This window comes from Globicephala melas, chromosome 13 (assembly GCF_963455315.2).
Source record: "Globicephala melas chromosome 13, mGloMel1.2, whole genome shotgun sequence".
In the NCBI taxonomy this organism is placed as follows: domain Eukaryota; kingdom Metazoa; phylum Chordata; class Mammalia; order Artiodactyla; family Delphinidae; genus Globicephala; species Globicephala melas.
In genome coordinates this window covers 83,649,645-83,663,774 of record NC_083326.1, presented here as the reverse complement: position 1 = coordinate 83,663,774, position 14,130 = coordinate 83,649,645, and the positions used below count along the sequence as shown (strand labels likewise).

The window sequence follows — 14,130 nt, the reverse complement described above, 5'->3', positions numbered from 1 at the left end:
TATATTCCACACACCCCCACCAGGGTGAGTTCTGGTCATAAATCCCGGGATCCCAGATCCCAAAGCAGTGGGAACTATGTGACCCACCATATTGGTTTCAACAGATGGAGCCCAGTATCTTGTCTTGCACAGGGTCACAAAAGGAAGTATTGTGTCCTCCTTGTCAGTAGCTGGCAATGTTAGAACTTACCCATCTGGCATCTTTGCTCCCCTTGAAAGCCCACTGGGGGGGGGGGTCCATCTTTAGGGAAGAATTTCTTTTTTGCCGACAAAGATCCTTACTTACCATATTTAGGCTTGTCTGCGGAACTATTGTCTTCAGCTTCTCTCCTTGTTTTCCAGCCACTATTCCTTCCGTTATCACATCAATGAGATAGGGTACATATTTCTCAAACAGACTCTGTAAATCACCTTGCTCCACCTATAAAAGAGCAGAATTTCAAAGCATTTTTAAGGGTTCCTTTATTTAAATGGAAGTTCGTGGGAAGCTTTGCTTGTAGAAAGAGGCGGGGAGAGGGAACTTCCCCGGTGGTCCAGTGGCTATGAGTCCACGCTCCCAATGCAGGGGGCCAGGGTTCGATCCCTGGTCAGGGAACTAGATCCCACATGCCACAACTAAGAGTTCGCATGACGCAACTAAAGATCCCGCATGCCACAACTAAGACCCGCCTGGCGCAGCCAAATAAATAAATAAATATTAAAAAAAAAAGAGGGGGTGAGAAATATTTTCTGATGAATGAGAAATTTGGCAGGTGAATAAACGCTGATAACTCATATATTTGTAGAGAAATTTGTCCTTTATAATGCTCTTTCATTTCATCATGAAGCCTTTGATTTCACTGACCTGGGAGGGAGGTGCCACAAAAGGTCCCATTTGATAGAAAAAGCGCAGGTTACCTTAGAGCTCAAACGACATGGCCACAGTCATTGAGCAAAGAGTGCAAAGCTGTGGAAGGTCCTTCTCCCTACCAAGGCATTGATGATCACCAGGGATTGCATGGGCGGTCATCCCCCATTTGACAGTGTGCCTCAAATGGTCCCATCATGTTTCCCTTGGTCTTCTTTGGGGTAATTATGTCCTGGCTTCCAATTCACCATCAGCCTAGTGGTCCTTCTAGAGACGCATCCTGTGTGGTCATGGTGTCCCAGGTGTGGTCAAGCCACAACGTTCACATGACTGTCACATCTATCTCTGCAGCTTTCAATGAAGCCTACCATTAAGACAATACACATTTTTGAGCAGCCATGTGATACGTCACAGGGTTTGAGGTCAACTGAAACCATCGGATCTCAATTCCATGACAAACTAGGTCCTTCACACACTGTATTCATCCAACTGAGCAAAGCAGGAGGTGCTGGGCACCTAATAGAGACAAGTCTCCCAACTCCTGGGCTTGGCTGGATAAGGACTTGCCAACTACAACGCATAAGCCAAATCTGGCCTGCCACCTGTTTTTGTAAATAAAGTTTTATTGGTATATTGTTATGCCCATTCATGTACTGTGGCTGCTTTCATACCACAATGGCGGGGTTGAGTAGTTGCAAAGAAACCACATGGCCCGCAAAGCCTAAACTATCTACTCTCTACTCTTTCACAGAAAAAATTTGTCGCTCCCTGGTCTAGACTATCAAAATCACTACCTATCCCACCTGCTGTGAATTACCTGGAAACCTAATAAGGGTGTCTTCCATGTTTTTTATTTTTTACTTTTTTATTTTTATTTTTTTTGCGGTACGCGGGCCTCTCACTGCTGTGGCCTCTCCCGTTGCGGAGCATAGGCTCCGGACACGCAGGCTCAGCGGCCATGGCTCACGGGTCCAGCCGCTCCGCGGCATGTGGGATCTTCCCAGACCGGGACACGAACCCGCGTCCCCTGCATCGGCAGGCAGACTCCCAACCACTGCGCCACCGGGGAAGCCCCGGGTGTCTTCCATGTTTTTATCCAACTTATTGATAACATTAAGTGCTCAAGATCCTGGGCAGGTCAAGGTCAAGGTCATGGCCTTCAACAACAAACATCCCTCTGAGTTATTTTTATCCAACTAGCCACCAATACTAGTAACTGGTAAGTTCATTTTGGGAATAATTTTCACCTTGTTTTGTATTTGATTAACCCATTTTTTCCAGTACGGTTGATATTTCAAGTTTTTCGGATCCACGTAAACCATTCCACACCGAGACACAGTCGCAGGGGAGGCATACTGTAAATCTCCAACCTGGAGAAACAAACAAGATCAGTGCTTTCTACGGCCACAGACAACTGGAGTGCGTGTTTTAAAGCCGTTGCTTGTACAAAGTTTTTACAAATGCATAGAACCCAAGTCATACCCCAGTTAACACAGCTTTTATGAGGTTTCTAACTGAACACTTAGGTTTATCACGGGAAGATTATGCATCTCTGATGTAGCACTTTTTAGGTTTCTTTTACCATAAAATTAATATGAAAATTAACATGCTGTAGAATATCTGGCCAAAGTTAAAAAGTATAAAGAAGAAAATAAGTTAACCAAAATCCCACCACCAAGAAACAAACACTGTTTTGGGGTGTTTTCCTTTCAGTCTTTTTTCTTTATTTTTTATAACATAATTGAGATCAGGGAATATGAAACTTAATAAGTATGCATCTAACAGCAATATCAACACACCAGTCTCTCTTTATCTGAAAAAAAGACACAGTTCAGTCAGTCAACAAAATAATGATATGCATAAATACTCATACGTCGACAAATTTTGCAGGCCAAGTTAGGAATGGTATTAGCACTAAGCTAGAGTGAAAGCAAGTCTCAGGACCACAGCTGTGAAACAGGTTCAGAGGATATGATAGAAAGTTTGAAAAATGAAGATAAGATAAAGGCAAATAGTGAGAGAGAGAGAGAAAAAAAAGGCAACTATAAACTCCAGTAAAAAAAAAAATGGCTCTAAAAGAAAGTAAATGTATCACAGTTCCTGGATTTCTTGCTTCGCCAGCAAGTATATCACAGTATACTAGTTGGCTCTACAGTAAATATTTCCTAATTCATAATGATGTAAATATGTTTACTGGTTTAACTGACTTAGCAGTATAGTATTCTATGGAGGGGAGGTGGGCTGATGGTATAAAAGATGAACCCTCACTTTCATAGCAGTCAGTCAACAGATAATGTGTAACCTTGATAAAGGAAGAAATAGCACGCAAAGTGGGTTCCTTTAGACAGTAGAGTAACCATCAGAAGAAACAACTCAAGTGTGAAATGGAGTTACCTCTGGGATACAGTAAGGAGGGATGATGAGGGCAGCAGGTAGAAGAACAGAGTTGTACTCATCATAAATTCTTCTGCATTGTTTGGGTTTTCTTCAATCATCTATATTTATAGCTATTTTAATAAACATTTTAGTCTACAAATAACAAATGCGGGAGAGGGTGTGGAGAAAAGGGAACCCTCCTACACCGTTGGTGGGAATGTAAGTTGGTGCAGCCACTGTGAAGAACAGTATGGAGGCTCCTTAAAAAAACTAAAAATAGAGCTACTATATGATCCAGCAATCCCACGCCTGGGCATATATCTGGACAAAACTATAATTCAAAAAGATACATGTACCACAGTGTTCACTGCAGCACTATTTACAATGGCCAAGACATGGAAACAACCTAAATTTCCATCGACAGATGAGTGGATAAAGAAGATGTGGTACATATATACAATGGAATACTACTCAGCCATGAAAAAGAATGAAATAATGCCATTTGCAGCAACATGGATGGACCTAGAGATTATCATACTAAGTGAAGTAGGTCAGAAGGAGAAAGACAAATACCATATGATATCACTTATACATGGAATCTAAAATATGACACAAGTGAACTTATTTACAAAACACAAACACACTCACAGACATAGAGAACAGAATTGTGGTTGCCAAGGGGGAGGGGGATGGGGGAGGGATGGATTGGGAGTTTGGGATTAGCAGATGCAAACTATTATACATAGGATGGATAAACAACAAGGTCCCACTATATAGCACAGGGAACTATATTCAGTATCCTGTGATAAACCATAATGGAAAAGAATATGAAAAAGAATGTATATAAATATATAACTAAATCACTCTGCTGAACAGCAGAAATCAACACAACATTGTAAATCAACTATACTTCAATAAAATAAATTTTTTAAAAAATAAACATTTTAGGGACTTCCCTGGTGGTACAGTGGTTAAGAATCTGCCTGCCAATGCAGGGGACACAGATTTGATCCCTGGTCCAGGAAGATCCCACATGCAGTGGAGCAACTAAGCCCGTGAGCCACAACTATTGAGCCCGCGTGCCACAACTACTGAAGCCTGCACACCTAGAGCCCACGCTCTGCAACAAGAGAAGCCACCACAATGAGAAGCCTGCACACCGCAACGAAGAGTAGCCCCCTCTCGATGCAACCAGAGAAAGCCCACGCGTGTCGACGAAGACCCGAAGCAGCCAAAAATAAATTTAAAAAATTACAAATGTAAATTAAAAGTTAAAAATAAACATTTTAAATTTTAATTAAAAGAAAGACATATTTGAAATTATTTTTCATCACTACTTGCCTCGAAGACCAGGGCACAGTGTGCTTGAAGCCGAATACGCTCACCGTTGGCCAACGTCAGCAGCTTGTTGTCGTCCATCACAGAATTCATGTTCTCCACCCACAGAGCGTCCACATCACCATCAAATAAAATGTACCTGCAGCAACCAGAGAAAAGTGAGCCATGTAAGGCTTCCAACTATGGAACTTGGTGCAACCTCCCTGTTCATGTTGAACGTCTTTTCCCAGGGTTTCCTTTTTTTCTTTTCATTTTTTTTTCTTGCAGTACGTGGGCCTCTCACTGTCGTGGTCTCTCCCGTTGCGGAGCACAGGCTCCGGACGCGCAGGCTCAGCGGCCATGCCTCACGGGCCTAGCTGCTCCACGGCATGTGGGATCTTCCCGGACCGGGGCACGAACCCATGTCTCCTGCATCGGCAGGCGGACTCTCAACCACTGCGCCACCAGGGAAGCCCCTTTTTTTCTCTTTTAAAGATTTTTTTTTTTTTTTGATGTGGACCATTTTTAAAGTCTTTATTGAATTTGTTACAATATTGCTTCTGTCTCATGTTTTGGTTTTTCGGCCACGAGGCATGTGGGATCTTAGCTCCCCGACCAGGGATCGAACCTGCACCCCCTACACTGGAAGGCGAAGTCTTAACCACTGGACCGCCAGGGAAGTCCCACAGGGTTTTCTAACCAGGATCTGAGATAGGGCACCCTACTTGGTGCTTACAATAGTTTATATATATATAAACTATTCGAGTTAGTCACCAACATTTAAGAATCAGGAAACCTGACCCAACAATCTGGATTCCCTGCTTCCCTGGCAAACAGGAAGGTCTGACGGTACATACTTGCATTCCCGCGTGGGAACGATGCGCTGCTGCTGGTAGTAGCTGCCCATGAAGACACAGTGTCCCAGTCCACCTCATTCTTTTCTTAAATCTGAGCATCAGCTGCTATTTACCGCTGGTTTGGACACCTAGTCCTCTTATGGTCAAGTTAGAAGGATTTCATATACCCACGTGTACGGGATTGAATGGTGGCCCCCATAAGATAGGTCTATCCAGAAGCTGTGAGTGGGACCTTATTTGGAAAAAAGGTCTTTGCAGATATAATTAAGGTAAGGATCTTGAGATGAGATCATCCTGGATTATCCAACAACAAGTATCCTTACATCGGGGGAAGCCACATGAAGACGGAGGCAGAGATTGGAGGGATGCGGCCATAAGCCAAGCAATGCCTGGGGTCACTAAAGCTGTCAAAGGCAAGGGAGGACCCTCCTCTAGAATCTTCAGAGGCAGTGCTGCCCCGTCTTTGTTTCAGACTTCTGGCCTCCAGAAATGATGAAGAATAAATTTCTGGGTGGTATTGTTTTAGCCACCCAGTTAATGGTGATTTGTTACAGAGGCCCTGCAGAAGCTAATACACCATGTAACTTGGCCCATTTCACTCCCTGATGCTACCTGCTGGGCCCCTAGGAGCATCTGCATTTGCAAAGCCCTGGTTTACACACCATCCTTCCTGGCAGGAGATCTACTTTGGCTTCAGGGCCTCCGGTGTTCAAGCTACGTGACCCTTCAGTTCTGTGGCTATAGTGGGTCACATCACAGTAAAGCCCAGCTCCGAGGGAGACTGTGTTGGACAGGGGGATTCTACTGTGCTGGAATGCTGATTTGATATTGCTTCCATTTAATTCACTGATATGAGTAGTTGGATTTTTCCAGCATTAACCTTTTGGTTTATTTTCTTCCAGTATTTTTTTTTAAATTTTTTTATCTTAAATAATTTCAAACTTACAGAGTTGCAAGAATAGACGAGTGCAAAGAAGTACCATATGCCCTCCAACCAGAGGGCAGTTGTTAATTTTGCCCCATGGACGCTCTTTTGTTCTCTCTCTGTTTTCCTGAATCATTTGAAAATAAGTTGCGGACGTGACGCCCTGTATTCCTAAATGCTTAAGCACGTGTTTCCTAAGAACAAGCACCTTCTCTAATATAACCACAGTACAGTTATCAAAATCAGGACATTTAGCATCGATAGACTACTGTTAGCTAATATACAATCCATGTTCAAATTTCACCAACTGTCCCAAAAGAAAGTCTCCATTTTATAGCATCGTAGGAAGACTAGATTCAGGCTACAATCAATAGATGCTAAAACCGTCGGGTGAAGGTTTGACGAGGAATATAGGGTATTTACATAGTCTTAGGGTATCTCCCCACACCTTGCATATCAATTGCAGAAGGAAAAATGGCAGATACCACCCTAACCTGATGATCGAAGTTAAAATCACCAATAAGGGGGCAAACCAGTATCACGTGCTTCCAATGAGACGCTGAGAAGGGCACCATGTCCCTTCTGAGAGATTCCTGCAAGGACACGCAGCCTGCATCCAGTTACGAGAAAGCAAGAGACAAACCCAAACCGAGGGCATATTCTGTGCAGCAGAACATCAAGGAACTGCTTGAAATTAGAAGACATCAAAGCGATAGGACAACCGAGCACAGTGTGAAATCCTGGACTGATCCAGAATCAGGGGAGGATTGCTAAAAAGAGGCTGTTCCAAAAGCCACCAGTTGAGACGTTAGACTCGTTATTTAAGGGATTTTTAATTAATGGGGTTGGACTAGAATATACAATCAGGATCATCCCTGGGTTTACCTGACAGGTGTCACGGGAACAACTAACACCGGAGAAGGCTTTTTACCGGATGTTCCAATAGAGCATTTCCCCTCCCGGCCTCACCAGACCCTCACCGCGGTGGGCAGTGATTGGAGCAGGGCAGGCAGCCTCAACCGCGCCTGCAGGTGAGAAAGTGCAGCTCTGAAGGGTGTTCCAGCACTTTCCACGATGCTTTGTCGCTTCTCCTTGACGTACCTTGCCGTAGAGGCAGCCTGGTGTGGTGCCCGTTTGAGGGCTTGGACTCTGATGTCCCAAGTTCAAATCCCTGGCCTTGGGGCAAGCTCTTTCCTCCCCTTCCCTGGATCTCAGCTTCCTCCATGGTAAGCTGGGATCCATCGTAGTCAAGGAGCGTGATTTAGACAACACATAAACAGCACTGAGGTGGTACCTGGCCCTTCGTGAGCAGAGCCCCCTGAGTCTGTTTGCTTCCAAGCATGAAACTACAATACTATATACATCATTTGTTTCTTTGTAAGCTTTGGCTAACTCACTATGAACCCATCCAGGCTCTTCCCTCCCTACAAAGATACTCACTTTCGCTCCTTCTTATCCGTCGGCTTGTTGACCTCCCTGAAGATGTTGGACAGCACCCCATCTGTCCAGTCTCGGGTGGTGGGGTCCAGGATGCCGTAGAGCTCTATGACACTCATCGCCTTGGGGTTCAGGACATACAGCTTTGTCACCAGCCCGAGCCTAAATCGAAGGAGAGGCTTCAGCCGTGGCTCGGGCAGACTAAACGCATTAGGAGAACAATCTAGGTCACCCATGTGGGGGATCAGATCCCCTGTGTTTTCGATCCAATCCAAAATTTAAAATGCAAACCATCCAAACTCTGCACTGGGCTTCCCACTCTCTGTTAATGACTTATGCTAAACACAAGGGAACCACCTTTCACCAGGAACGTGGCCCCAACACAAGTGAGGTCTGAACTGATAACACGGCTTTGACTTCTGAGGGCAACAGACGCTAACCTTCATGTATATTTCATGTTTGTGTATTTACATATTCATGCATATGGCACACTCATGCAAATATTTCACAACTAGTGTTAGGAGATTATAGTCACCAGGATAACGTAAAACCTTTGAACTCCCGATGTTCAATCCCTCATAGTTACAGAACGACATCTGCTCTGCGTTGCTGGCTTTACAAATCACGCAGACAGGGTATTTCCCAGTATAATGCCTGTAAATTCCCGCAGTGCCGTGGGATTAATTCATCTATAGAAAACTAAAGTTCACACAAAACATAGTTTATAATTAACAAAATAAATAAATAAAAATAATCGTGGCATACCTATACTCACATCTGTGCGTGACAGTTCTATAAATTATCTAACCATGAATTAATTAAAGAACGAAATACAGGATTGGCTATGGAATAACCCTCTTAAACTCAGTAAGCCATCGCCCACTGATTATCTCACGAGAAACATAAGAAGGAAGAAGGAACAACAGTCACTCAACTGGATTTTACAGCCTACTAGAACTGGTAAAGTCACAAAGATTATAAGGCTTGATTTAGATTTTTGCTGGAACGTCAGCGTGCACTGAAATCTTTCCGGAATGCAGCTATTGCTTAGGAGAAAGGTGAGAAGTCAGAAAACCCATATTCAGTATAAGGGCATCGATTCACCACAGGTCTTTGTGATATTCTATATTAGGAGTGTGAAATCACTTTTTCCTTCGAGTAGTATAGCTCTTGCAGGGCTGGTGATGATAAGGCATTTGGGGAGGGGACACTTTTTTGGCCACTCTGATACCATAACAGTGTCGCCTAACGGCCGGGGGTCCTGACCGACTTTACAGGAGCAATCTGAACGCCAAGAAAATACGACCTAAGTTAATTTTCAAAACATCCTTATAAGATAGTTTTTGAAATACTCATTTCACAAATAAACCTATTCACAGTCTGATGCACAAGAGGCTAACTGCTTTGCCTTCTAAAATATATCGACTAAATCAGCAATAAAACAAGTTAAGATGCTCTGGGTTTGGGACTTGCCTGGCCGTCCAGTGGTTAGGACTTCGCACTCCCACTGCAGGCGGCACAGGTTCAATCCCTGGTCAGGGAACTGAGATCCCACAAGCCACGTGGCGCGGCCAAAGTTAAAAAAAAAAAAAAAAGATGCTCCGGGTTTAAAGGGGGGTGTCTGGGACAAACGTAACCTCCCAGGAAATCAGAGAGCAAAGTGGGACTAGGTAATACCGCCACCGACCTCACCGTGAAACCACCGTGGCAACAAAGCCCTCCCCGAGGATGCCATACTCACCTGGTCTGGGCCTGACACAGGGCATTTATGACCACGGACTTGCCCCCTCCCGTGGGCCCCACCACCATTGTCGTGTGGCGGGTCATCATGGTCTCGAACATCTGAACCACCTTATCCACCTGTAGGACAAGCAGTGGCAGCTGGGTTAAAACATAGCTTTTTGTTAAAAACAGCTTTATTGAGCTAGAATTTGCACACCGTACAACTCACGCATTTAAAGTGTTTCAACAATTCAGTGGTTTTCAGTATGTTTAAAAGGTTGTGAAACCATTACCACGTTCAATTTTAGAACATTTTCATCACCCCCCACAGAAAAAAACCTCTGTGCTCATTCGTCATGTCTCCCAAGCCCGTTGCCCCCAGCCCCTGGCACCCACTAATCTACTGTCTGTCTCTATGGATTTGCCCGTTCTTGACAAAAGAATGGAATGATATAAAGGGAATTGTGCAGTATGTAGTTTGGGGTGTCTGGCTTCTTTCACTCAGCATCATGTTTTTAAGGTTCACCCATCAGTGTAGCCTGTGTCAGTACTTCCTTCCTTTTTATGGCCAAATAATGTTCCATTGTATGGATGGACCACATTTTGTCTATCTCTTCATCCGTTGATGATATTTGCATTATTTCCACTTGTTGGCACTTACGAATAATGCTGCTATGAATACTCGTGGACAAGTTTTCATGTGGATAAATACATTCTCATTTCTCTTGGGTTTATACCTAGGAATAAAATTGCTGTTCGTCATATAGTAACTCTATGTTTCACTTCTTGAGGAACCACCAGACTCTTTCCAGAAGTGGCTACACTACACCATTCTACATTCCCACGAAAAACACATCTTTTTAAACAACCACCTCTAGAGGAAACCACCAGGGCCAGGAAAGGTGCACAGAGATCTCTCATCTGTGGTCAGTACCCGCTGCCCCGGCCTGAGGCCTCTGGGTAGCCTGATGCCCCAAGGTGGCCCGTCCAGAGGCAGCCACCCCAAACCTGCAGCTTTGGGCATTTACGCCCTGAGCAGAACACTCTGGCCATAATGTATGGCTTACAGACAACATATACAATCTCACAGGCTTCAGATGATCAAAATTTTACTTGTAATATCTAATTTAAAATTTTTTCAAGTGTGACTCTGGGGGAAAAAAAGGTGGGGTGGGGAGAGAAGATTAGACGGTTGGGCCCCAAAACAAAATACTTAATTTATCTGATCACATTATGCCAAAAACATTTTTGGAAGGTGAGATATCCATAGAGTGGAATATAACTCAGCCTCCAAAAGGAAGGGAATCCTGACACATGCTACAACACGGATGAACCTTGAGGACGCTATGCTGAGTGAAATCAGCCAGACACAAAAGGACACACACTGTATGATTCCACTCACATGAGGTCCCCAGAGGAGTCAAATACCTAGAGACAGAAAGTAGAATAGAGGTTACCAGGTGCTGAGGGAGGAGGAGGGGGAATTAGTATTTAATGGGGACAGAGCTTCAGTTTTGCACGATGCAAATCTCTTTCACCACAACATGAGTATATTTAACATTACTAAACTGTACTAAAAATGGATAAAATGGTAAATCTTATGTGTACTTTACCACAATAAAAAAAAAAGAAAAAGAAAATGGGGGTGGGGAATGGTTAAGATGGTAAATGTTATGTGTATTTTACCACAATTATTTTTAAATGAAAAAAAAAATGGAAAGGACCCAGAAAAAGCCAGTGAACTCTCATCCTCAGCAGCATTTTACCTGGACAGGTAAGACAACGTAGCCATTTTCCTGGAGCACCTGTTCTACAGCATCATTGAAATCGGGGTAGCGAACCCGCGGGCAGTCTAGTCCAGGAAACAGATCGGAAATCAAACCAAGGAAGAGAGGGACGTCTTCAAACACGAACTTGGGCAGATTCATGTCTCGAAGGGCCCTCATAAGCACCACATCCTGGATGGAACGAAACAGACGTCTTCAAAGATGTTTCTGAAAGCCCCCAGGGCTAGTCTAGAAATCGTCTTATGAAGTAGACAATGAAATTTTATATGAAATACAAAACATAAAGCATTCCAAGTACAGTTTCTGGAGAGATACACGAGTCTATTGCCCACAGAGTGGCATTGATCAGACTCTGTTCTGGAGTAAGTCCCGTGTGAAAGAAACATGACCACCCCTCTGGCTTTTATTGCAAAGAGGAAATAACTCATGTTCGTGCTTTCTAGAGAATTTTATTCACCCCCACCCCTCCAGCCCATCATCCTGCAATTGTAGATTGATTATTATCATTGAAGTATCACAAACATTGGCACCATGAAGACATTGAACTGGACCTTATGGTAATATGCCAAATTCAAAGAGAACAATGTAATGAAGAAGAGACCAAATGAAGGCCAGACAAGTAAATGAAGTGACAGCTAAGAATAAAACTTTCTCTTGATACCGGTGCTCCCCGTCACCTCCATCCCAGCATTTAGTCAATACACATGAACCAAATTAAAAAACCAGAGAACTTAGAGCATGTGGCCCCTACCTCCCTAAGCTCAGAAGAACCTCTCTTCAGCTCACCAGCCATCACCAACACTGATTTAACGGCTCTGAGTCCAAAATCATAATGATGTTGCTTGGAGAGCTGCTCCCGGGCCAGCTTATACAGAACGGTCATCTTTTTGGCCAGAGTCTTTTGTGATAAAAGACAATGAAAAATAAATGAAGAAAATGCCCTGAAAACACCAGAACGTCATGACACAAAGAAAACTGACATAAAGATGTTCAGATGAAGCTGCTCTACAAACCAGCAAATCTTGCCTCCAACAAATACCAGGATGGGTCCCCCGTTTTTAACAGTGATAAATTACAACCTAATTTAAAAGAACACCAGCCTTACCAGACAGAGTTGGATGACAGTCCTTGAAAGCCAAGGAAAATCTTAACCACCTTAAAGAACAGAATTCATACAACTTTTTAAATCATAGAGATTACACTCCAGAAATGTGCTTCCTTTAACCTAAACATGTTATTAAAGTTTTCTCGTAACTGTTCTTGGGGACAAGTCATCCACCTGGTCTACATCAAGGATTCAACACTTGCTGGTCCCTATGGATGGCATGGGGATTTTGCTCATTGAAACTAAGAACCAGAGATCTCTCCACTCCGGCTCAAAATCCATAGACAATAGGATTGGCAATAAGAGCCTTTACCAAAACACTGCAGAGAAGCAACCTAACAATCCTTTACCTTAAAAATATTTGCAGGCTTCCCTGGTGGCACAGTGGTTGAGAGTCCACCTGCCGATGCAGGGGACGCGGGTTCGTGCCCCAGTCCGGGAAGATCCCACATGACACGGAGCGGCTGGGCCCGTGAGCCATGGCCGCTGAGCCTGCGCGTCCGGAGCCTGTGCTCCTCAACGGGAGAGGCCACAACAGTGATAGGCCCGCGTACCACAAAAAAAAAAAAAATATATATATATATATATATATGTATTTATTTATTTATTTATTTGGCTGCAGCGGGTCTTAGTTGCAGCATGCGGGATCTTATTTTTTAGGTGCTGCATGTGGGATCCAGTTGCCCGACCGGGGGTCAAACCCAGGCAGGCCCCCTGCATTGGGAGCGCGAAGTCTTAACCACTGGACCACCAGGGAAGTCCCAGTTTCCTGGTTTTGATGTTATCACTGCGGGAAGCTGGGTGAGCGGTACCTGGAACTCTCTGGACTACTGCTGCCATCTCTTGTGAGTCAAATGATTCCAAAATAAAAGTTATAATTTTAAAAAGAGAGAAAGGGAGGACTTCCCTGGTGGTCCAGTGGTTAAGACTCCACACTTCCACTGCAGGGGGCACAGGTTCAGTCCCTGGTCGGGGAACTAAGATCCCGCATGCAGCACAATGTGGCCAAATAAATTAATTTAATTTAAGAAATGATGCACTCCCAGCTTTAAAAAAGAGACAGAGAGAGAGAAAAGGGAGAGAGATAAAGCAAAACAATTTGAAAAGCCACACGGAATGAAAATGTCCCAGGGCCCCCATCTGCGAGCAGACCCAGGCGGGTGCAGGGACGCCTGGCGGTAAGGGACCTCACCTTGGCCCAGAAGAAGCCCTCGGAGAACAGCATGATTTCACAGATCTGCTGCAGGTCAGGCACAATCACCACCACGGGCCGGAACAGGGCCTTCACTGACTCGGGCAGTTCCGTGCGGCCCGCGTAGCCGGGGTTCATGGTGATGAAGATGCCCATTCTCGAGTCCAGGGAGATCTCCTGCCCTTCAAACTAGGGGACAAGAGGAAAGGAAGGAAGGATTATGCTGCTGGCCAGCCTACCATGGGGCAAGGAGGCCTGGGGAGCCACATGGCTCTTCCTTTCATGGGTACAAGACAGACACCACCATCTGTCTCTTGCCCTTTCCCGGTGATAAATGCAGAGTCCTCGTGCTTATGGCCTCAGTGTTCTGGGGTGCCAGCCTCAGCCAACCCCCAAACTCTGATGTGAATCAAGGGTCTGTCCACTTGAGAAGTAGCTGATGTTGGGAAAGTGTGCAGCCGGGGGTTGATTCGAGGCACTGTGTGACCTCCAACAGGTCACTTACCCTCTCTGAGTCTCTGTTTCCTTCTCTGCAAGGCTGTGGCAGTTAAACGAGACAACATAT

General features: G+C 44.5%; 1 protein-coding gene across 1 annotated transcript in view; it reads right to left on the bottom strand.

The window, feature by feature from the left end:
• Positions 1 to 14,130, bottom strand: part of DNAH10 (dynein axonemal heavy chain 10) — a 146,922-nt gene that overhangs the window by 55,022 nt on the left and 77,770 nt on the right. The window contains exons 35-42 of the mRNA XM_030860044.2: positions 13,566 to 13,754; positions 12,020 to 12,166; positions 11,248 to 11,439; positions 9,501 to 9,619; positions 7,763 to 7,921; positions 4,565 to 4,700; positions 2,095 to 2,217; positions 287 to 421 (exon numbers count right to left, since the gene is read on the bottom strand). Of these exons, the coding sequence (XP_030715904.1) occupies positions 287 to 421; positions 2,095 to 2,217; positions 4,565 to 4,700; positions 7,763 to 7,921; positions 9,501 to 9,619; positions 11,248 to 11,439; positions 12,020 to 12,166; positions 13,566 to 13,754 (1,200 nt within the window). The remainder of the gene's footprint in view (positions 1 to 286; positions 422 to 2,094; positions 2,218 to 4,564; positions 4,701 to 7,762; positions 7,922 to 9,500; positions 9,620 to 11,247; positions 11,440 to 12,019; positions 12,167 to 13,565; positions 13,755 to 14,130) is intronic.